The sequence below is a fragment of the Dendroctonus ponderosae genome, unplaced genomic scaffold (assembly GCF_020466585.1).
Source record: "Dendroctonus ponderosae isolate FM_Combo_2020 unplaced genomic scaffold, Dpon_F_20191213v2 Dpon_F_20191213_4, whole genome shotgun sequence".
Taxonomy (NCBI): domain Eukaryota; kingdom Metazoa; phylum Arthropoda; class Insecta; order Coleoptera; family Curculionidae; genus Dendroctonus; species Dendroctonus ponderosae.
In genome coordinates, this window is record NW_026018611.1 from 15,706,533 (window position 1) to 15,731,568 (window position 25,036).

General features: G+C 36.3%; 1 protein-coding gene across 4 annotated transcripts; it reads left to right on the forward strand.

The window, feature by feature from the left end:
• On the forward strand, window positions 1-24,700 carry LOC109541258 (protein strawberry notch). Of its 4 annotated transcripts, none has more exons than XM_019910062.2 (24): window positions 1-205; window positions 1,152-1,233; window positions 1,403-1,594; window positions 9,539-9,733; window positions 10,262-10,383; window positions 10,467-10,602; window positions 11,363-11,563; window positions 13,265-13,446; window positions 13,506-13,734; window positions 13,798-14,016; window positions 14,069-14,279; window positions 14,339-14,517; window positions 14,770-15,094; window positions 15,202-15,326; window positions 15,376-15,561; window positions 15,618-15,792; window positions 16,909-17,094; window positions 17,172-17,373; window positions 20,579-20,712; window positions 20,778-21,039; window positions 21,101-21,277; window positions 21,421-21,544; window positions 21,682-21,828; window positions 24,372-24,700. In XM_019910062.2, the coding sequence occupies exons 1-24, from the start codon at window positions 203-205 to the stop codon at window positions 24,455-24,457; spliced, it is 4,080 nt and encodes a 1,359-aa protein (XP_019765621.1). In that variant the 5' UTR covers window positions 1-202; the 3' UTR covers window positions 24,458-24,700. The 4 variants fall into 4 exon arrangements, with proteins under 4 accessions (XP_019765621.1, XP_048521942.1, XP_048521941.1 ...); XM_048665985.1 differs by having other exon boundaries at window positions 7-205; window positions 1,093-1,233; XM_048665984.1 differs by having other exon boundaries at window positions 8-91.
• Window positions 24,701-25,036: the final 336 nt, after the last annotated feature.

Consider the following 25,036-nt stretch of genomic DNA (forward strand, 5'->3'; position numbering starts at 1 on the left):
GGGCAAATCGAATGGCGTTTCGGTGTGTTTTGCATAGGTTTGTCGTTGTGCACCTCGTTTAAATTGAAAAATGCCGCGTGCTAAGAAAGTTGTAAGTTTTCAATCAGCCTGAAAGTGCAGTAGACATCGTAGACTTTGAGTTATTGCAAAAGTTTTATTGCTTTACATCTGTTTTGCATGAAAAAACGTTGGCAGAGAAAAAATGGTAATGTCATTTTTTTGTTACCGTCATTCCTCCCTGGTGTTATCTGTTTATTTTTGCCTTTTTTAAAGTTAAATCCCATTAATTCTGCATTTTGTAGCTGCTTTTCTATTCCTCGACCCTGCTTGATTCATTGATTTTTTAAATTTTTGATGATTTTTTTCCTTATCAACCCTACACATGCGTTTAAAAATTCATAACCAAAAAATACAAAAAAACATTGGTCGATTTCACGTATTTGGGGCTTTCTGTTCTATTAGTGATTATGTTATAGGGCTTACGACTTCAGTTATAGATCGCTTACTGCCATTAGGGCGTTGGTTTACGCCATATTTGCCTTGGAACTGAAATCAAAGCATATAGTCTTAAGCGTACTTACGAGACTTAAAAGGTGCAAAAGCACTGGTATTTGCTATTTTCTTATCCTTCCTTATATATGTTTTCCAAATTACCTTATCTCTAATAATTAAACAGAGGTTTACATTAAATAAATTGAAAAGTTTTGAGTCGAAGAAGATGAACATTGTTCATCAACAAAAACGTGCTTTATCAACTAAAATAAAAAATAATACATTTGTTTGTCTTATTAGTGTTTCAATTATCTGCAGTGAGTGATTTCCACTGAAATTCAGTCTTTACCATTAATAACACTATCTTTTGCACAATCCGTATCAAGCTTTAGGTTATAAAAATTGTTCAACGTTTCATGTGCGGACGTGAATAATAATGGTCTGTTTTTTTATGTATATTCTCGTCACAATTCATTTGTTACGATTCTAAATCTCTCACTTTCCAGATCACAATTCACTCTCACAAATCAGATCGCACCTCTGAATAGTCTGCACGCGCATAGTTTCTAACCACTATCCCTATTCTTTGCTTATTTACAGATATTTTAGTTTTTGCCTTATGCAGTTTTGATTCTTATCTTTTGACACTGTTTTGCTAGTCAAAAAAAGCCATGGACGACGAAGATTTATCTGGAAGTGATTTTGATGACGATGAAGATCCTGACAAAATTGAGGTTCCGGGTAAGTTGTGTTGAACATTATTAATACGTTTATATAAAATCTATCACATACTGCTAAGAAAGCTAATATTTACTAAAACCTGCATGTTATGAGCTTGTATACCTTGTATACTTGAATTCACGAACTTGAAAATCAAAGGTGTCTGTATATAAATGTTGAATGTTTGCAGGAGGTGGTAAAGATCTCGCTACAGCCGCCGCAATTGGAGAGAACCGAGATATTAAACTGAAACAAGAAAAAGATTTGAAGCCAGACATTAAATTGAGGCAAATGGGTGCAATGGGAATGAATAGCAAAATGATGGGTGGCATCCCAGGAATGAATTTGCATCCTAGCGCATACGACATGATGAGGCAACCTAGTAGGTGTTTTCTTGTTAATACATATCTTATTTCAAAGCAATTCTAATCTGCTAATCATTAATTTAAAAATGGAACAGGGGACATTTACTTTTATTCATTAAGTATGACTTCAGATGAAAGTTAGGCAAGGCAGGTACAGTTTTCGGTCCAAATTGATCACACAGCTGTTTTGAAATCAACCAATACGTAGACACCATACTGAATGTACAACTGTTCTGAAAGCGATTTATGTTAAGTTAATTTCATGTTATCTGATTTTCTTTATTTGATATTTTTGAGCGGCTTTTGCAATGCTTTTGTAAAATGCCTGCTCAAATTTTTAAGCCAAATTTTTTTTTAAAACTATGGTATTGCAGCTCCCCTGTTTCATTTCTCATGAGTGAGTCCTCGATTTTTGCAGAACCTTTTAAGGTCTATGCAAAGTATATTGAAAGAACATAAACATAGAGGAAAAATAGAAACCAAAATCTAAAAGCAAAACGTAAGATTATAATTGCGGATTAGATTTTGGCCAACAATTATTATCTCATGGACACGACAATATGACTTTTTGATTTCTTGTATTTGATTAAAATTGTATCCACATCATCTATAAAACATGTATACACTTTTGCGGAGAGAGTGAGATATATGAACATTTTTAGTGGAAGGAATTAACTGCATACCTGTAATGTAAAAGTTATATCAAATATGGATTTTCTAAAAATCATAACTAACACGGCACAATTGGCGATACCAACTTGTATAGTAATCGAAAAAAAGCTTTACATACGAACCACCTACGGACGGAGAGGGCGGTTTTTAAGACCCGCGTTAATTTTGATTTTCATTATTTTACGTGAAAACTAGGCAAATTATCATGGTATAAAAGCGTGCAATTTAAGGCTCTATCCTGCAACTGAAACGGCATTTGAAAATAAGGCAAAGTTTTAGAAACTTTGCCGTCTTTAACCAGCTTTATTTATAGGCATATAGTAAATCCTTTCTGCTCAATGTGACTTTCAATTTTTATTAAAAATCAAAAAGCATATTTTCGAAACGATACTAGATGTTGGCGTACAATTTTAATCAAAAACAAGGAAAAAGCGTAAACAATTTCATATTATTTTATATATAGTTATAATGTAATTTTACTAATAGAATCTTTGTCTAAGAAATATATAGGGTGCCCGCATTAGAATCTCGGAAATGATAAGAAATACGAGGACGCTAAATTGGGGCAAAGTCGCGCATTTTGGAGAGCTTTGTTAAATATCATTTTAATTTTTCTTTTAAAATTCTAACTTCTACTGGATGCTCTGATGGCTGATGTTTTAAATTTCTTACGTACATTTCTTGTGGATTAGTTCGATGAAAACATTTCAGCTTGTCTGAGTAATCTCTGGAAATCTCAGCACGACGGTAAATACTAACTAACCCCGCAATGCTAGAAATGTCCGTGAACATTTAACAGAATGTTCCCTAAAAGAGTCATTTTCCAAGGTGGCCTGCAAGGTCCCTTGATCTGGCGCCCTTAGACGATTTTATGTGGGGCGCAAGAAAAAAAATTTAACGTTTCTAATATTGGGTTTTTCCAAACATTAAAATGGTACTTGACAAAGCTGAAAAATGCGTGATTTTGCATCTCACGGTTTTAGCGATTCGAATGGTGAGGTTTGTAGATCAGACGCTGGTAGAATTTTAAGAGTAAATCGTCTTTAGTTAGTTTTTTGTAGGGTATTCCACTGTTAGTGTTGTTATGATGAAAAGTTAGACCACTAATGTGGGTTTCTGGTGGCAGTTTGAAAGATTTGATGAAGTAACAACAATTTTCGAGCTGATTGATCTTATCTTTCAGTATATTAACTTTTTCGGCACGGCTCATACAGGACAAACATATCACTTACAGTCTCAATAGACTTTACATAAACTTTGCCATTTTATACCGGGTAGTTCGCCAAAATGTATCCAAGCATGTTGGCAGTTTCTAAAAAACGCTCAGACCACTATTCGTTTTCCTGCGGGGTCATGTTCTACGTTTCTTTTTATCCCTGCAACTTTAAGACCTTGGGGATGGTGGGTGGCTTCACCCTTATTTTTTTTTCAAATTGCCGAAGTTTATGATATTGAAATGGCTTTAAATTCTGTATACAAGGTGTTTAGAAATTGGCGTCATTCCTTAAGGCCTCAGGGGTTATAGGTGTTCACTTGGAGAGGACAAGAAAAATATTGAAAAAAAAATTCTAGAATATATTAACAATTTAAAATTATATTAATAGTAAAAAAATCAACTTTCTTATTAAGAATTATTTTGAAATGGTTACATGTTTGATTGGTAGCTTATTGAAATACTTATAAGAAAAATTACCATCTTTACTTCAAATTACGAAAAAAAATTATATTCAAAAAGTGCTCTTCTACATTTTTTTCATGAAAAGTCATAACGGAAATAATGTTTTTTGTAATTAACAGATATATCGCCTTTGTCAATAATAACAAGCATTTGTCAAACTGGGACTACCTTCATGCGCCTTTCACAAAATGTACACCAACATTGAATTTGCGAATATGCTATTAGTTATGGGGAAATGCCACAGTAAAATAACAGAAGCTCATTTAGAAATGTTTTTCGGGCCGTTTTTTGAAGCCGTGGTCCATGGGAATTTCTTCCTGACGTTTCGTCCACAACTGCGGTGAACATTATCAAAGGCGATGAGGCAGTGGGCAAAGTAATCTCCCGTGCTTTCCGACTAACACTGGTTCAACTACTGGATCCCCTGTCGTATTTATGCGGCCCCGCCGTGTGAGCTCATGCGTGAGGAGTGGACGGGGTTTCAATTGTTTTGGCGCACACGCTGTTTGACGCAGAACGCGTTTCAAGTCTGGATTAACGGCCGTTACCACTTTCCCTATTAAAATTGTTGTCATGTTTAAAGATCTCAATGGTCTCTCTGGTTAGCCTCGTGTTATACTCGAATACCTATCGAATATTCGTTAGATATTCGAGCATTCGAATAATTTTACTATTTAAATAAACCACTAAACACCGAAAAATTCCGAGCACTAGTGTGAAGAGCCCATTTTTTTCTATTATTTTGAAATTTTTCAAATCGAATATTTTCTTTTGCGATATTTGGCGTATCAAAAATCAAAAATGTATGCGAAAAATTAAATTTTGATTTCAGGTGCCATCTAGTGGGAAAGTGGAGAAACAATTTTAGTTTTTTATCAGAAAGTTATAGATCACCTATCATCACCAATCACCAAAAAAAAAGAAGTTTGATGTAACTTGGAAAACATTCAGATTTCGAATTTTTGTTACATGACTTACTACCATTATTTTAGCATGTAGAATCCACTTAAAGATTTTATATCCATCCACTTAAAGACATTATCCGGAAATCCGGGTTTTTTTAAATATTAAAACCATGAAATTGTTTTAAAATCAGTGATCCTACGAAAAAATGTGTCAAATAAAAAGTTAATGTATAAGAAGGGGACGTTGATTCATGTTAGAGAAAAAAACTCCTACTTCGATCTTGTAGCCTAGACAGGAGCCACCTTGATCATTTCAAATAGTAAACACAATAGAAGTGAGAATATTTTATCTGTAACATTGTCTTCGATTTTGAGACGTGGCACTCTATGGGGCCAAATATATATTCTCTTATACTCGATTGCTGGGATATTTAAGGTTATACCCACGCGTGGGCGGGCACATTATGACTGTCAATAATGTTCCTTATTCCTATTTGGCCCCATATTCTTATGTAGGTGCCACCTGTCGAAATCAAAGAAAATGTTTTGATTAAACATTCTCAGTTTTTGACGTACTACTCGAATCTGCAGTAAAATGATCTGGCTACTATTTGAAATTATCAAGTTGACACAAGGTCAAAGTAGGCGTTTTTTCCTAACACGAGTAAACTTTCCCCTCTCAGATATTAATTTTTAATTGACACATTTTTTCATAGGATCACTAATTTCCAAAATATTTAAGCGCTTCAAGTTAAAAAAAACCACCCAGTATATTAACAATATTTATTTCTTCGAAAAAGGCTATCGACCCATCGGCCGTTCTGCCCTTGTATAGTACAAGTCTATTGCGTCTTAGCCTAGCTTTTTCTAAATATAATTTTATTCTTAATATTTATACTAAAATAATAACCAAAAAAAGTCCAACGTATAACAAAAAAAATATTTTACCTAATCTAACTAGGTTCTTATTTAAAATATTAAAAAATAGTATACAATGGTACAAAACACGAAAGTCGAAGACCTGCCTGGACTACCTGGATAACGCCCTCGGCTTGGCCTCGGGCGTCAACTTCAAGCAGTGGCAGTCTCGCGTACCGTATACTGTTTTTCTTGATCCTCGGTGGAAACTAGCCGGGAAAAGTTAAAAAAAAAACGGCTTTGAAAATGTTTTCAAAACCGTCCAGCTGTCAGCGTGAGTGGCGATAGCTATTACTTTCCACACGTGATGAAGAAAATTTAATTGAATAATGGGAGGGAAGGTAAATTGTCCTTGTCATGTCATTGTAATGAGTAAAAGATTTCACTATCGAAACCAGTGGCGAAACTGCACTTTTTACCAGGGGATCAAGAAAAAATCTTTCTGGGTTGACAATAAATCTTTAAACTATTTTTATTGCCCAGTTGGTTGGTTCAGTTGCGTTTCAGTGTGCTGTTTTAGGGAAAAAGAAGCTGGATTGTTTGGTTGGTCTTGTAAAGCAAAGAGATTCAGTATGGTCCAGTTGTGGGGGTCGTTTGTCCATTTTATCTGTAAATGTCTTAATTCTTAAAAATAATGTGTTTCCGAAATCTTTGTCATGTTGTGCGTTCGTAAAGTAGTTGGTTGGAAGGGTTGTGCAGTGGGTTTTGGGGATGTCTTATTTTTGTGATAATGTTAGTGCGATTTGTTCAGTGGTTTGTGTATGCCGTTTGATCTTTTCCGTTGCGTTTGTTCTGATACATGTTGATTTGTATATTTGTGTTGCGGTTTTTGTGCTGATCCCCGGAGAGTTGTCTTTAATTTCGTGATTGGTCAGAGCAGCTGGTTTTTCGTTGCGGTATTAGTCTCCACTTGCAGAAACATGTCGTTGTTTCGTCTGACATTGTTTTAAGTTTTTCAACAGCTTTTACTGTTGCTTTGTCGTGTACGATCAGTGGCGTGTCGTCAGCGTACTGTAGAATGTAGGAGGATTTCTCTATGTAATTTTTGTCAAGTTGGTGAGTCCCTTGTGCCAGACACTGTCAAATGCCATTAAGAGATGAGAGTCTTATTGTTTTCAGTTAGTACGTGGTTAGTGGGTGTATATTTGAGTGTAGGTTTAGAACCGAATTGGTATGGTGGTATGTTTTGTCCAACTAATTGTTGTAGCTTGTTTTTAATTATAATTTCGAATATTTGATTCAACACTGGAAGTAGTGTGATAGGTCTGTGGTTTCGGGTTTCCGAGTTGTGCAGTCCGGTTTAGGGAATAGGTATTACTACTCCCGTTTTCCAGGCGTTTCGTATTGTGTTATCGCTAAGACATTTGTTAAATAAATTCAGTACGATGTTATGTGTTTCTGGAGTTAGGTTTCTCAGGACGTTACTTTTATTGTTATCCTTTTCTGGTGCGGTATTTTTTTATGTGTTCCAGTGCTTTGTTATGTTCTTCGTCAAAAATTGGTTCATAGGTGCGGTTGTCGTCGTTGTCAAAGTAGTTGTCGTGCCAGTCATTAACTCTGTTCCAGTTCTGGTCGTCAAAATTCGGGTTTGTGGACGTTGTAAAGGTCTCTTGATCCTGGTTTGTGTACTGTTGTTTACCGGTTTCGTTAATTGTTCCGGTTAAGTGGTTTTTTTTATGGTGAGCGTTTTTTATTTTTTGCCAGTATATTTTTCCTTCGCCTTGTTATATTTCTTGAAATTATTCTACCCATTTGTTTTGATTGTATTGTCCTATCAATGTTTTTACATTTGTGTTAAGCTCGTTTAGTTTTCTTTTTAGTCCGTCGTCTTGTGTACAGCCTGTATTTCTTTTTCGTTTGATCAGTCTTGGTTTGAATTTGGGTAAAGCATGTTGAAAGAATGTGTTCTTTGTATAGGGTGAATATTTTTCTACCGCTATCGTCAGTCGTTGCATAACTTCGATGGTGCATGCTACTTTCCGGGATTGTATATAGTTATGTGTGTGAAGCGTCACTTTGTCTATGTCTGCTCTGTTTAGGTTCAGTTTTAGGTTGTCCTTTGTCGAAGTCACATGCTGCGTTTGTCGAAGGTCTATGTCAAATGTTATTACCAAATGGTTCATGCCAAGTTCATTTGTCAGGTGTTGGTTGTGTGCAGTAATACGTCCGGTGTTGACTCTGGGTTTCATGGCATCAGGAATGTTGATGCTGTTGGTCTTTTTTTGAAGTCGGAGTTATCTAGAAATTTGTTTGGTCGCGTTGTCTTGTTTCGATTTAGGTTGAGGTCACCGATTATTATGGCGTATTTGTACAGGCATGCTTTCGTAAAAATGTTTTGTTGGAGTCTGGAGTGGGGATGTATTTATACTAGGAATATTTGGATTCTGTCGTCGTGGTACGGGATAGTGAAGTGTAGGCATCCGTTAAGATGGTTCTTAATGGATGGGGGACTAGATTTTCATAATTTAATTGTAGGTGTCAGCAATACGTTTGCACCCCCTCTGGCGTTTTGCGTCATACTTCCATGTTTACACACGTACTGTCGGTATTTGTCCATGGTTAGTTTTGGTTTCCACGAACATGCCTCAGGCAGTGTTATTTCGTTCAATATAGTTATAAATGAGGTGTGTTTTGTTTTTAGTCTGTTTTTGTTACCATATATTAATTTAAATTCGAGTGTCCTGTGTTCGTAATTGTCTGTCTAAAGTTGATCGAGCGGTTTTGTCGGGGAACTCCCACTGGGGTTGACGAGTTTACACGTTTCAGTTTTGGTACCGATTTTTTGCTCCGATAGTGATATACAGTTGCCATTCGCAAATCTAAGGGCAAGCAATATTGCAGCGAAGCTTTGTAAAAATATTTACTAATTTTTGCGGCTGTGGCTTAGTCATGGTGGCACTGTATCTAGACAACAAGGAAAAAGAAAAACGAAGATATTTTAGAGAGGACAAGAGAAAAAGCAGATTTTAGGTCCATGCTGCTTGGAAAACCAGACCTCATGAAAGAGAATTTTTCTCACTTTTCTCTCATGTGTTGGACGACGAGACGAAATTTTGTTTACATCAGTCATCATCAGTCAAAATACAGTACTTTTGCAGTGCAGTATTTCCTCCCTTATTCAATTAGCTCCTCAGGTTTAATCAAGATCATTATTAAAACCAAAACAAAATGTATCACTGACGTAACCTAAACGAGTACCGTTTTTCCTACCGGTAATCGGTGTGGTGGGTCTGGAAGTTCTTGTGGTTGTTTTCCTGCCTCGCTTTTTGCCTGATGCAATTTTTTCATTAGGCAATCAATGACAGGAACAATTCGTTTCTCGAATTGCTGGTTATTTTATTCCAAGCCCCCGACGGCGACAGGCTAGAGCCCAGATTGTTCGCAATTTCACACCCAGGCCAATGTTGTTGGTGTTTTCCTGCCTCGCTTTTTGCTTATGCAATGAAAAGCAGGAAAAATTACAGTTTCTCGAATTAGACGATGATTATTTTATTCCAACGCCCGATCGCGAAAGGCCAGATTGTTCGCAATTTCTTAGAATCCAACATTTGCCTGCTAGCTGGGAATTGTTTGCCGAAATCCGATGCACGGTTTTATTAAAAAGTTATATCAAAAACAGATTGCCATGTTTTACATGGGATTCTAAATGTCAGGCGTCAATAAACATGCATGTTTAAAACGGACTTCATGTCTACTATATCTTAAACTCATCACAAAGATGAGTTTATATAAGTCACGTAAAGCACCCTTCCTACCAAATTTATTAAAGAACACCAACAATTCTGTAGTGGGTCCCCCATTTGGCGCTCCGACAAATTCGGCCCACATGGGCAATCTTGCCGCGATGGCCTCAATGCTGAGCAGTATTACAGGAGGACCCATGGCCAACATGTTCGGTGTTGGGCACCAGGGAGGGCCAGGAGGCTCCGGTGGGGCCTCCGCTTCTGCTGCTGCTTTTAATGCAGCTCAATTCTTGCAGCAGAGTAAGTTTTGATGCAGTCTCAATACTAGGGTTGCCTAATTAACTTCTTGCGCTCTAGTAATGCAATTTTTTTATATCACGATTGGCCAATTAATTGCGGAGATCCACAGGGGCTGGTAGATGTAGAGTTGCATCCATAGATGTTGTTATCTTGAGTAGGAGGCTGTTTATTAATTGCTGCACTAGTTAATAGGGCATGGGAGACACGTTTATGCACTTCTCCTACCGAATGAACAATTAAAACAAATTTAGTTTTTAAGCACCTGTATGATGCATAATTTGTCAGGCAGAGTGAATATTGTATGTCATGGTGCTCACATTTTGCCTGCATGTGACGTTCTATTAAACGAAAGATGTAATTTAAAAGAATGATTGATGCCGCTGTTTCACAAACTATTATTACTAGGTATAATTTTATTTTCTGCTTAATTAACCACTTCAAAATAAGGTTTTTAAATTATGCATTTTAGGCTTGTTAGTCACATGAAAATACGTTATTTAGCAAAATATTTACTACTAGTGTTTTCAGTGGAAATGGCAGCATTTGGAATGGGCGGAAATCCATACGGAAATCCAATTTTGCAAAATTTATCTGCTATGTTATACAATACCAACCCAATGGCTCCATGGGGTGGTCAACTTAGTAATAAGGTAGGTTACGGTTTTCCATTGTTAGAAAGGGATACCTGAATTTTGTTTTGTTACTCTTATTTAATACAACTTACTACTACTAGGCTGTTCAACAAATGTGGATGAATCCAATGGACAGCAAATCGATGCCCCAGCATCAAGACGAAGAGGAAGTGGATGACGAAGAATTAGGAGTTGCTGAAACGTATGCGGATTATATGCCTTCTAAATTGAAACTAGGTAGGAATTGTTGACTGGTTTCCTGTTATATATATTTATAATGTTGTAGTGTGCTGATGGTCAGGTTAAAGTAGGACTCAATTGAGTTTCTGAAATAACAGTTTATTTATTTTTCGAGTCTGCTTTACATGGCTAAGGGTAAATGCTTACCTAACATAACAGACACGACATTTAAAGTCTTTACATAAATGCTTCTAAAATTGTCTTTACATAGAGTTATAACAATTGACTTTATGTGTGATATGTGCACGTGTTCTAATACGGATCTAATTATCTTCTTGCTGTCGACTCCCCACATTACTTACAGTCTATAAGTGCGCGAAATATGAAAGTCACATATGTATTGTCTTTACATCACCCCTTCCCGGCGGAAATGAAGTAGAATTGTTGGAAAAATCCGCCGTAAGCTTCGTCATGAGAAACAAATTTGACTGATTTTTATATCCGGTATTTATCTTGAAAATTTAATTCGATATTTTTTCTATGCTTTTGAATGGTCCACTTCTTATTTCGTCTAATTTTTTCTGTTCAAACAGCTTCCGTTTTCAAGGTATACCAGATCACCAACTTTGAACTCGTGGTTTATTATATTTTTAACATTTACAGTCCAGACATTTAAAGTCCTTGCTTTTACAATAGCCTTTACAGAGTTATAATAATTGATTTTTATCTGTTATCTGTGCACGTGTTCTATAAGTTCGTGAAATATGAAAGTCATATATTGGTTCTACATATTCATTTAATTAATTGTTTTTTCCAGGAAAAAAACATCCAGATCCAGTAGTGGAGACAGCTTCGTTATCTTCGGTAGCCCCAGTAGATGTATGGTATACTGTGTCTATCCCTGAAGAGACAATTAAGACGGGAGCATTATCAGCTTTACAATTGGAAAGTATTACATATACGTCACAAGCACACGAAAATATTTTACCTGGTGGAAGTAGGGCAGGATTTTTAATAGGTAGGCTTACTTAACATATTGAACAGCTAGATGTTATTAAAAAATGAACTGATGCGAAATGCAACATGGTTTAAACAACTCAGTATTTGCAATATTTAATATTCAATGTTATACTTATGTCTAAGTACTTGTTTGCATATATATCTTTACGTATATGTGCAATTAATGGCCGTTTTCACAGCTAGTAATTTGGTTTTAACCTAACTTTCACGTTGGTGGTCGCTTGATTATTAAAGGGCCAATGTAAACAAAAAGTATAAGTATTGTCTTCAAAAGTCATAGCGAAGGGACATCTTTTCAATTTACAATACAATTTTTATCATAACCTTATTTCACAAATTGTAAACAAAATATGAATAAGAAAGTTTTCCCGAAATGAAAATAGGGGTTAAAAAACCTTTCATATCCGAAATACGCTCCATAAGTCTGAGGTCACACGCTGCTCACGCCACAAACTAATTGTTGTATCTGGTTAGCATTGGACATAACTTCTATATTTAGACAACTATTTTGTTCACTTCTTCTTCTTCGCTTCAGGTTTGAGGCACTTTGTCTGTTACGGTACCAATAATTTTCTCGGCCTTCCGACATCTCTTCTTCCATATGGCATTGATAAAATCTGGACTTTGGCTAGTATCCTCTTCTCGTGCATCCGCTCTACGCGTTCTTTCCAACTGCCTTTATTTCCTTTATTCTCTCATTCATATTAAAGATATTTAATTCCGTTCTTATATCTGTTTCTTAGTCTGTCTAGTTTTGTGCGACTTTTTACTCTTAGAAATTTAATTTCTTGTACGTGTGATTCTACTTTCCCCCATTTCGATGTTGTCCACGTTTCACTACCGTATAAGAGGATTGGTACAGCTATCGTCTTGTAAAGTTTTATTTGTGGATCTTTTCATGTTTCATTTTTTAATGCTCTGCTGATAGTTCCGCAAATACAGGGTGATTCAAAATTGGAGTCTTTTCTTTGGAGATGTTGTCTGGCGGTGTTTTAGGAGTACAGAAAAAATAGTGAAACAAATTATTTGTTATTTAAAACTGTGAAATTTGCAAAAAACTAAATTAGAAAAACGGCAACAATGTTTTCCAAGGTAATCTGGCTAATTAACATTACATAAATACCTGTCACTGAGCACACCCGCATAGTCTCTGCAACTGGCTTGTTCGTTAGCAAAGCCCTTTTCCATGCTTTTCGCCGATCCACGTTCTTTTTAACTCCTTTTCTGTTTGTGACGGCGTCTTGGGCCACTATTTCTTTTTGAGACATAATGAAAATGTATGCTTCTGTCTGTATGCTTTCGCGAGTGACATTTTTTTACAGAACAGTTCGTACTATGTATCGTACGGCTACTTACATTCATTTTTGTTCTAATTGAAATTCAAGCTGTCACTGTTCGCTTGTTTACCAACTCCAATGGATAAACAAGTCTGACAAGTCTCAACTGTCACTCGACAACGAGTAATTTGACGTTTCGCAGCGCCCCCATCGATAGTTGAATTCCTCTTAAGAAGGCCTTAAAATTTAAGCGTTTCATAGTCATTCTTTACTTATGATGAAAAAGGGCATTAATCAGCTCCCAAATTATTTTTTTGAATCGAGAATTTTTGAACTTTAATATTGTGTTGATAAAATAGTTAATTAATTTTAATGCAACATTTAAAACTCGTTTCAATGACGACATATTAATCTCTCTCTAGGGGATGGTGCTGGTGTAGGTAAAGGCCGAACAATTGCCGGAATTATATATGAAAATTACCTAAAGGGTCGTAAAAGAGCTATTTGGGTATCTGTATCTAATGATCTAAAATACGACGCGGAACGTGATCTGCGCGATATTGGAGCTGGGAAAATTGAGGTTCATCCACTCAATAAGTTCAAAGTAAGTTTATGTCAATTTTACGGTAAGCAACTTCATTAATTGTTGGTTGTTAATTGCAGTATGCCAAAATTTCCTCAGCTGTCAACAATAATGTAAAGAGAGGTGTTATATTCAGCACGTACTCGGCATTAATCGGTGAAAGTAACTCGGCTGGAGGAAAATACAAGTCGCGCTTAAAACAGCTTCTCCAATGGTGTGGGCAAGACTTTGATGGTCTGATTATTTTTGATGAGTGCCATCGAGCAAAGAATTTATGTCCGGTTGGTTCGTCGAAGCCAACAAAAACTGGTAAATTGCAAATTATAACATAACCCAGAAGACTTCACACTAATTTGACAATATTTTCTTCAGGTTTAACCGTTCTAGAGGTTCAAAATAAATTACCGAAAGCTCGGGTAGTGTATGCTTCTGCTACTGGGGCTTCTGAACCACGAAATATGGCCTATATGGTACGATTGGGCTTGTGGGGCGAGGGTACTCCATTTAATGAATTTGCGGATTTCATTTCGGCTGTGGAGAAACGTGGGGTTGGTGCCATGGAGATTGTTGCAATGGATATGAAATTACGAGGTAACTGTTACTAAACTGACTAACTTATACTCATTTTAATCGTATTTTATAGGAATGTACATTGCTAGACAATTAAGTTTTCATGGGGTGGCTTTCAAAATTGAAGAAGTGCCACTGTCAAGAGACTTTGAGAAAGTGTATGATGCCAGTGTGAAATTATGGGTAGAAGCAATGCAAAAATTTAATGAAGCGGCTGAGCTTGTCGACGCCGAAAACCGCATGAGAAAAACTATGTGGGGCCAGTTTTGGTCTGCTCATCAAAGGTACCGGTTTAATAGAACTATAAACATTAATTGATACTCATTTCATTTTGGTTTTGTAGGTTTTTTAAATACCTTTGCATTGCCGCCAAGGTTCCACATGCAGTTGCAGTGGCGCATGAAGCGATTAAAATGGGCAAATGTGTAGTTATAGGTTTACAGAGTACAGGAGAAGCAAGAACATTGGAGCAACTCGAGCGAGACGATGGAGAACTGACTGATTTTGTATCTACTGCTAAAGGTATGGTATACAGACTGGTGTGTCAACATTGCTTTTATATTCATCATAACCAAGCCATGATTATATTTGAAATCAAAGAATATAAACAACTGGACAAAATTAACGCATAAAAAAATTTCCTATCATTACCTTTATTTTTTTAAGTGTAAAATAATGAGAATTTCTGCTGATGCGTTCATTTTGTCCAGGAATGTATTTTATCTATTTGCCATTGCCGTATACTTTTTTAAAAACTAAGACGTATTTTTTCAGGCGTCTTTCAAACGTTGGTTGAGAAACATTTTCCTGCACCTGACAGAACCAGAATACATAAACTGTTGGGAATAGGGGCAGGAAGTGAATTGGCAAAAAAATTGTCAAACGGCAACTCGGACGAAGGAAGTTCGTCCCAAAAACGCAAGCCAGTGAGGCAAGCTGCACAACGCGCGGTGAAGCGAAATAAGTGGTCTACTTCAGACACGGACAATAGTGAGAAAAGTGATTCCGACTTTCAGATGTCAGACAACGAAAGTGAGATTTCGGACGGGCATAGCGATTCTAACCAGTCTAGTGATTTCAATCCTTTCAATTCGGATAGGTAATCCCTTTGTTGAAATATGCAAAATACAATTAGCAAAGCAATCGTCTACAATAATATGAATTGTGTATGTGTGTGTGTATTAAAGATTATAATTGCTTTTTTAGCGATTCGGATAACGACCCATGGAGCAGAAATAAGAAAAAGGGCAAAAAACAGAAAAAAGCTCCTAAAAAACGACAATCCACACAAGATAAATTATCAGTTTTGTTAACTCAAAAAACCACTAAAGGTACATAATTATTTATTATTTCTACAAAATGTAACGTACTGTTTCCTAGCCAAAGCGAATGGAGGTTCTGATATTAATTCATCAGCCCCCCCGATGGATGCTATAGAAAGAGCATGCAGCATGAAAGAAGAGTTGCTACGTGCAATAGAAAGGCTGGGCGAAAAATTACCCCCTAATACTCTAGATCAACTAATTGACGAATTAGGTGGTCCAGAAAATGTTGCAGAAATGACTGGTTAGTTAATTAACCTACACCCATATGATACAATTCAAAACATATTTTTTTCACAGGTAGAAAAGGCAGGGTGGTTCAAACGGAAGACGGGGGTATTCAGTATGAAAGCAGATCGGAAATTGACGTACCACTAGAAACTTTGAACTTGACAGAGAAACAAAGGTTTATGGATGGAGAAAAGGATGTTGCAATTATTTCCGAGGCGGCGTCTAGTGGTATTTCATTACAAAGGTACATGCTGGCAAATAGCTAAAGCCAATAACAAACGCATTTAATCCTTGCTTTGTTTTATACTGCTCCTCACAGTTTAGAACTGGGATAAATGCATACATTATTTGAGGCCCAAGGGCCTGCATACTTAAAGTCTAGTATGACGGGTAGTATAGGCCTCATACAAATATTTACTACTACAATGAAACTATTCACTCTGCATTCACTCGAATGTTACGTAGTTGTGTTTGGTTATCAGAGGATTATGTGAACAATCAATCACATGATAAAATTACTAAAATTCTATTACGCATCATCACACAGGATTCCGTTTCGACCATATACAGGGTGTCCCGATAAGCGTAAAGAGCGGCTGTATCTTGAGAGCGGTTTGGGAAAAAAATGCTTATTAGTAAAGTTGGCATAACAATGGCTGGAAAAAATATTGAAGTAGCTCGACCGCTAGGGGGAGTAACTTCTACCACAAAACAAAAAGTTCTTGGTATCTGAGAAAAGGCGGCGATGAGCTAAAATTTTAAAAACGTTATTTGAGAGCTTGGGTAATACCACGTCGTTTATTTTTGACATTTTCCGTATTTTTCATAATAAATGACTGCGAGGCCAATGCAGTTTTAACCAAACGGTTTAACGAAAAATTGCTTTTAACAGACATTAAAATCATCGTTCAAAACAAGGCTAAAGATAGTGGAATCGGTTAAGTGGTTCAGGAGATATTGAAATGTAAGTAGTGGTAGTTTGTGGTAGAAGTTACGCCCCCTAGCGGCCGAGCTACTTCAATACATTTTTCAGCCATTTTTTATGCCAACTTTACTTATAAAGATTTTTTTCCCCAAACCGCAAGTCCTTTTCGTTGTCGAGATACAGCCGCCCTTTACTCTTATCGGGACACCCTGTACTATTAAGTTTTAAATTTTCAAGTTAAATTACTAACAGTTCTGTTCGGAAGTGTAACATCTAAAAATACGGCTGTCCGGAAATGGTGCGACCAACGCTGCCCGTGGTAGTTCTAGAGCGAAAATTTGATGATTTTGATCGATTAGAACATTTTATTTCATTGTTAGTGTTTTTCAATTTTACTTAATTTGGGTGCTAACATGATTTTCGATCTGATTTCAGCGATCGGAGAGTGAAAAATCAACGACGTAGAGTACATATCACGTTAGAATTGCCTTGGTCTGCAGATAGAGCAATTCAGCAATTTGGTAGAACGCATCGAAGCAATCAAGTGAACGCACCAGAATATATATTTTTGATATCTGATCTGGCCGGTGAAAGAAGGTTTGCATCTATTGTTGCCAAAAGGTAAGTAAATCGTACTATTGAGAGGAAATGTCAAAAATAAAACTTTGGCACCTACCATCAAATTGTCTACTTTGCAGGCTAGAAAGCTTGGGCGCTTTAACACATGGTGATCGGAGAGCTACTGAAACTAGGGATCTGAGCCAATTTAATATCGATAATAAATATGGCCGAGCCGCCTTAGAAGCCACCATGAAAGCTATAATGGGTTATGAAAAACCAGTTGTCCTTCCCCCTGAAGACTACAAAGGGGAATTTTTCAAAGATGTTGCTGGCGCTTTGGTATGTAAAACATTTAAAAATCGGAGATACTTTTGTTGGCTTAACAAAGACAAAATAACAATAAAACAATTTTTCCTAAAAACGGAGTTATTGGCAGAAAAACTTAGCCTTAAATTTGGCAACAGTAATTATTTTGTCATTACCTGCTGCTTTCGATTGCCTTCTTAAAGGCACGGTTTTGGTGGTGCGATCGGTGACTGTGACTCGGTGCTGCGTTTGGCCGTAGCGTGGTTTTGGGTGATGGGTTTATAGCCGCAACAGATCAGTTCAAGAGATCAATTCGTGAGGTATATTTGAGGAAAAAACTGTTGAAAACATGCTCGATGTCGAACTTTTAACCCTTACTTTGTTAGAAGAGGAGCAAAAGTCTTTGTTGTTGTTTCTAGTTTTCTCCATTCATTTTCTTTTACTGCAAAAATTATATAATTTTCATCTTCGTAATCATAAGTCGATGGGTATTTTCGGACTTCCTCAATAAAATATCATCTTCATTCGCTATAAAACGAGTCTTGTTCCTAAAATCGCAATTCCTACTGCAATATATTTATTTCAAATTTCTCATGGAACATAAGGCGCACTCCTTTTTCCTATATACAGGGTGGTTCTCACTAATGTCGAAAAATGTACTGACATATTGTGCAGGCCGAAATATTGCGTTTCAGACAATTTTGTCTTATAGGAAAGTTAATAGGTTTCTAGATACAGGGTGTCAAAGTGTAAAATAAAATTTCGTATTTTCTTAATAGATTTTTAACCAGACTTAGTAGTACCACAAAAATTTGTGTTTGAGGGTTTTTTAATCGGCAAATACAAATTTCCTATTATCTACCTTGTAATTCATAGAGGGCGTCTGCAACAGTCTGGAGCCATTTAAAACATCAGAACTTTTTCGGATTTTAATATATCGCCAATAGTTCCACAACAAAAAAGGTGTAGTTGATTCAAGTCGATATCTGTAATCGTTTTCGAGTATTTCACATTGAAACATCTAGTGATTTTTTGAACTAATTTGATCTCTAAATAAAAGAAATGTTCTGCGCAAATTGTCTATTAAACAAAACTTAACCAACATTAGACAGTATTTATTTGGGAACGTTCAGAACTACTTTAAACTGCTTTTTGAACCCAGAAAAACCTGTGAAAATTAGTATTTCACAATAATTGTTCGAAATGATATCCTCTGGCTTCAATACATTTCCTAACCCTTCTAGTAAATGATTGTCGTATTGAAAAAAAAAACGTGTTTGCCTCGGAAGACTTCTGCAGCATTTAAAATTTTCTGCCACAATTCTTCCCTGTTGTTAATGGGATTGTTATAAACTAGGGATTTCATAAAACCCCAAAAACAGAAATCCATTGGGTTAAAATCAAGGCTTCTGCTAGGCCACGGTATTGAGCCTCCGCTCCTATCCAGTGATTCGGAAATTGTTCATCAAGATAGTTCCGACCTTGAACACCAAAATGAGTGGGAGCGCCATCTTACATGAAGCAAAGATTATGTCGAACGAAAGGGGTATGTCATCTAGATAATTTTCCAATTCGTTCTGAAGAAAATCTACTGACTGTATAACTGACTAGTCAAATTTACACGAAATTCATGTGGACCTATTAGATAATTCCTTATGATTCGGCATTAAACATTAATTTTGAGTTCATGCTGGAAATGGCGATGTGAAACGGCATGTGGATTTTGAGTGTCCCATTGATGTTTATTTTTGTGGTTGAAGACCCCTCTACGGGTAAAAGTGGCTTCGTCAGTAAACAGAACATTTTTTTTTAAATCCAGGATTACGTGTTTCCTGTTCACGCATGAAGAAAGCAAACTGCATTCTAACGTGAAGATCGGGTTCTAATAAATCTTGGACTGAGGAAAAATGAAAGGGATGAAACTTATCTTTCTTTAAGATTTTGAGGGTACTTGTTTTGCTCATACGCGTAGTTCTTGCTACTTGTCTACTGCTAATTTCTGGATTATAAAGCACTTGAGTTAACTTCTTGATCGACGGAAATAGCACGCCTTTGGCCCGCTGTGTCCCGCTTAGGACGAAAACTACCAGTTTCTCCAAGCCGTTGAAACAGATTTTAGAATAGTTTTTGATTTGGTTGCCGGATATAAATCTAAATATCGGCGATGCGCTCTACTTCCAACATTATTTTCTTGCGCATAAACACATACCATATCGCGCATTTCTTCATTCTTAGTGGAACTTAAATATTTTTTTTAGCACTTAACTGACAGTAAGATAATTGTTGTCCAAGGCCCACTTTATAAATATCAATCTACGACAAAAGGGATCTAATTTGAGCTGGCTCAAAACATCACTAGATTTTTCATTGTGAAATATCTCGAAACTGGTGACAGAAAGCGATTTCAACCAAGTACACATTTTTTGTTGCAAACCTATTGGAGAACCCCGTATTGTTAACAAAAATAAATGCGATATGGTAAAACCCAAAGAAGTTCTGATGTTTTAAATGGCTCCGGACTATTGCAGCTAGCGCCCTCTGGGAACTACAAAGTGGATAATAGGAAATGGGGATTTGCCGATCTAAAAAACCCTCAATCACAAATTCTTGTAGTGCTAGTAAAACTGGTTAAAAATCTATTAAGAAAAAACGAAATTTTTATTTGCATTTTGACACCCTGTATCTCGGAATCTAGCGACTTTCAGATAAGTCCAATTTGCCTGAAACGCAATATTTTTGACCAAACTATGACAGTGATTTTTTCGACATTAGTTGAGGACCACCCTGTATAAGCAGACAATTTTGGTGTTTTGTTGTTTCTTTTCCTCTTTTCCTGGTTTCTGAGAGTAAGCATATTTCGATTTGGTGGGTACTGATTTCTATACGTTTCTCTTGGTCTCTTTTATTCCACGATCTAATGTTCCAGTATGCTACTCTTAGTTCGGTATCCCTTTACGTAGTCCTATTTCTTACGGGGGTAATCTTTAAGTGCTTCCGTCCTGTATCCGAGGCTCTCTGATCGTTTCTATAAGCATTTTTATTTGTTTTACCGGGGCAAGTCGCTAGCCGAACCCTTCTCTTTTATCCGGGCTTGGGACCGGCTGCGCATACAGAGAATACGTGCTCTTACTTTTAATTGTTTCTTGAAAGCTTTAACGTATTCACCTGAAATAATTACTGTCTATGTTTTCTTAATCCATTATTGCAATGATTTGGTTGATGGTTTTGTCTTTTCCAGGTTGGCGTTGGCCTTATAGTAAATAGTGAAAATATGCCAGGAGTATTATCCTTGGATAAAGACTACAATAATATGTCAAAGTTCCTTAATCGCATTCTTGGTATGCCAGTAGAATTGCAAAATAGATTATTTAAGTAAGTACTGTGTTTGGAAAATTCGAATTGCATAAAAATTGTCTATAAATTATACTTTATTTTAGGTACTTTACGGATACCCTAGCCGCTATCATAACACAGGCGAAAAGAAGCGGACGGTTTGATTTGGGTATTTTAGATTTGGGTGCTGGAGGGGAAGTAGTAAAACGCGCGCGTTTGGTTACGTTTCTCAGGAAACATGCTACAGGAACAGCTCCTACTGAACTACATACAGTTCATGTGGAACGAGGAATGGCCTGGCCAGAAGCTTTGGACAAATTTTCCGAGTTGACAAGCGAAAGTGAAGGCTTTTGGTTATCCCATCAGGTAATTGATTAACTTTTAGGGCGTTGGCTTCAATATATTCCATATTGTCTAATGTTTTTAGGCTAGAAATGCTAAACATACAGCTATTCTTGCCATTGCTGTAGAGGGAGGCAACACCAACTCTAATAAAAAGAAATCAGAAAGCAAAAAAGAACAAATGTTCTCCGTTTATAGGCCTAACACAGGTTTGCAATTTAGACAGGAAAGTTTGGCTGAACTTGAGAAAAAGTACAAAAAGGTATACTAACTAAATAAAAATAGGTGCAAAATATTTTAGCGTAATAGTTGTTTATAGCATAATAGCGTTTTAGCGTAATATTGTTTATAAAAGTAACTAGCTTTCTTTCAAAGTTACAAAATTTTGATTAAATCTTAATTTAGGTGGACTCTGCTGACGCTGAAAAATCATGGACTGAGCAATATGACTCTTCAGTTAACACATGTTCGCATGCTTTTTGGAGAGGAAATTGTCGAAATGCTACCGCTGGTCACGAATGTGAAGTCGGTAAGTGGATGTGCAATAAATAATTGATATCATTTCAATAATAATTTGCTGTTTTTATTACATTCGATTAAACTCGATGAACTTAATTCCAATATCAACTTCGATACAAGTTTCACAAAGCAATGCTTTTTTTGCAGGTTTACGCAGACGTACATATCATGTGGTAAGCGGGAGCGTCCTGTCGGTTTGGAGTAGAGTTGAAGCTGTTTTAGCCGCAAGAGGAGGCGTTCAGAACAAAATGCAAGTCATTAGGTTAAGAACGGAAGAAGATTTAAAAGTTGTAGGTAAGTAATGCATTGTTATTGTTGATCAGTTCTCTTTCCGGAGTTAATTACTGAGAAATGCTAAAAGGCAGGCCATATTTCAGGATCAAATAAGTAATAATGTAGATATTTAATCAAACAATGTGACTTTTGGACATCCCGGTTTTTATGACAATGGAATAATTTCTTTCAGAAATAGTTTATTGGTTTGTTATTTACTTGCATAAATAATCGGTAAGAATGAAAATGTTTCCCTACTTAAGTCAACATTTTATGCCAAAAAAAAACTTTTTATTAACATTGAAAAATTGAACACATGGACAAGTAATTAGCGGGATATATTTTTCTACACTGGCAAAAAAATAGTTCCGAAAAATAACAATGTTATTGAAATACACTACAATAATGCAAGGTGATTCAGAACTATGGGATAAGACTGATTAACTGAAGATTGATTAATGCGACAATGGAAGTAGGCCTAGAGAATTACGACGAAGTCTTTCAAATATGACTCTAACGTTACGTAACTTAGATAACTATTGAAATCGCCCGGGAATGGTATACCTATAGAAAATATCTAGCTACGCCACCTTGCGCACTAATTGCAAAAACAACGAAAAATTGAAAAAACTGCGAAAATCGCGTTTATTTATACAATTTCAAAGTATAAATTGTTCTCGAAAATGTAAAACCTAGTTTTATGCGAATGTTTCCGGGAAAAATTGCGATTTTCCCATTTTTTATTTCACTTTTACTTTGGTTATGCAAATAGCACACCTTTTCAAGCTGCGAACCTCGGTATTTTCAATAGGTTCCCGAGCGATTCCAATATTTATCTAAGTTACGTCACGTTAGAGCCTGTTGCGTCGGGTAGTACCTGGAAAACCACGAAAATCGCTGGATGATGACGACATTGGCGATAATGCCGGAGAATGGCTCGCACTTTGGTTTGTTATTTCCACCAAGGTTCGGCTGGAATACGTAGAAGATCCTTGTGTAAACATTTTTTTCGAATTCGCGAATTTATTATTACGTTATTTAGGCCTTTTAGACATAAGACCCTGTTTTGTGAGGGGGATTTTTAGGGCCACTCCTCTTCAATGTTTTCTTCGGTCGCACTTGGGTAATCCTTCACTTTAGGAAAAACACTACTAAAATGAAGGTTTGAGAAAAATCAGGGTTTCCTAAGGCCGTTTCTCTTCTCTAGTTTTACAATTTTACTTTTTGTTTTCCCTTCCATTTCCAGAAGAGGGTAGCTTTGTCACCTCAGAGCCTTGTACCTCTATGGGCGTTTTACACGAGGATTGGGAAAGGACTGTAGGTCATTTGAAACGGCAAAACATATGCGAAATTTAGAAAATAACCAACGGGCTGAAACAAAATACACTCTTTTCAACTCAAAAAGCCCACGGGCTTTTTGAACATAGCATGAGCATAACATTACACACTATATCTGAAATCTGTACCAATGTCAACCGTTAAATTTTATCTGAATATGTATTTTCTTTAAGCCGCGGAAGTATGGCAATAGCATGACTGCTTAGGCGGCAATAATCTCTGATACTAGTATTCGCCCGTACCTACTAACGGCGAAATTTGGTCCGCAAGTCCAGATTTGCAGATTTATTTTGTATGAAATTCGCATCGAGTCGTATCTGGCTCGTGATTAATCATTAACGCACCGATATTTCTTCGAATTTGGCTCGCCACGTATCAAATATGACAGATATTTCGCTCGTGTATGGGGCGCTAAGGGGCTCCAAATAGCTCCGACGTAACGCCTCTCGATTCTTTTCTCTGGAGTTATTTAAATAATATTCTGTATGATAATCTAGCTCGACGCCTTAAAATAGTGGATGCAGTTAACGATATTAATATTAATCAAAACCAATATCTTCAAAACGTTATAGATGAACGGAGGTCATATACAAAATCAGTGATTTTAATGATTTTGAAATTGTGGTATAGTGGTAATAAATTCCGTTATGTTTTCTTTCTATAGTTTTTTATTTAATTTCAGGCTGCTTTAATTTGTTGGTAGTTAAAATTTTTAAAACATAATACAAGAAAAAACGGCAAATACAAATCTAGGCAAAATATGTTTCTGAAATCAGAAAAAATACTCAATCGACTTTGTTTAAAAATATAGTTTCATTAAAAATAAAGACTTTATGTCACATTTTGAGATTTACGTGTTTGATTTTTTATTTTAACTTCAGGTTTAAAAAATTTGATTAAAATTAAACAACTTTTGTATTGGTCATTTTCACATTAAAAAAACCATCTTAGGGGTGTCAACTTATGAGGAAACAGCCTGTTCATAACGGGTTTAAAGCGTCATCATGTCGTGGCCCCTTGGGGACACATTTTCCGACATGCATTCTTATATTCAAATGTCGTCGGTTGCTGCACTGAACAATCCTTAGAAATAGGATCTTATAGTCCTGATTCACCCTGCAAATAAAATGCAAATTCCTGATTAACTAAAAACTAGGAATTTTGGTCGATGATTTATTTAAATTATCTACATAATACCATTTACATTTGCTATTTATTCTTTTCAGGTACCGTAATCCCCAAAAATTGTGTAGATGCACTTATAGAGGCTCTTTCGTCTGATGCTGAAAAAGTGGAGGAAAAGGCGTTTTAAAAGCCACGATAGACTGATTTGGAATGGAAGGCTTTTCATTTTTTGATATTTTGAAACTGTTACAGGGCTAAAAAGTATTTACAAGGCACTTTTTTCTGCAAAAGTCCATTGACTGTAATATAGCATAGGTTAGTATTGAGCAACAGCAGAGAAAACAGGATAGATGCAGGAGTGTAAACTACAAGACATGTATGTTTTTGGTTTGGTTGTAATGAGCGATTAAAGAAATTTGCCCTTCGTCAACATTTGTATATCTTTCCCACGGCGAAAGGCGATTCAGGCATTAGTAAGCCGGTACTCTCTGAAGAAAAATGTGATTTAATAGGAGCCGTTTGAATCTTGATGCACGATAATTTTAGGCCGTTCAGAGAACAGACACTGACAAAAATATACCATATTTGGATAAATTTTTGTGCGAGAAAAACAATTAATTTAATTGAAAATCTCTTGATATTGCCGACTTTTGAGTTTGGTATCTAATGATGTCTAAGTACATAATTTTACATACATTTGTTCTTTGTTGACCAGAAACAAATTGCGAATCAAATTTTTAAAACACCACGAAATCTCAGTTCTGCA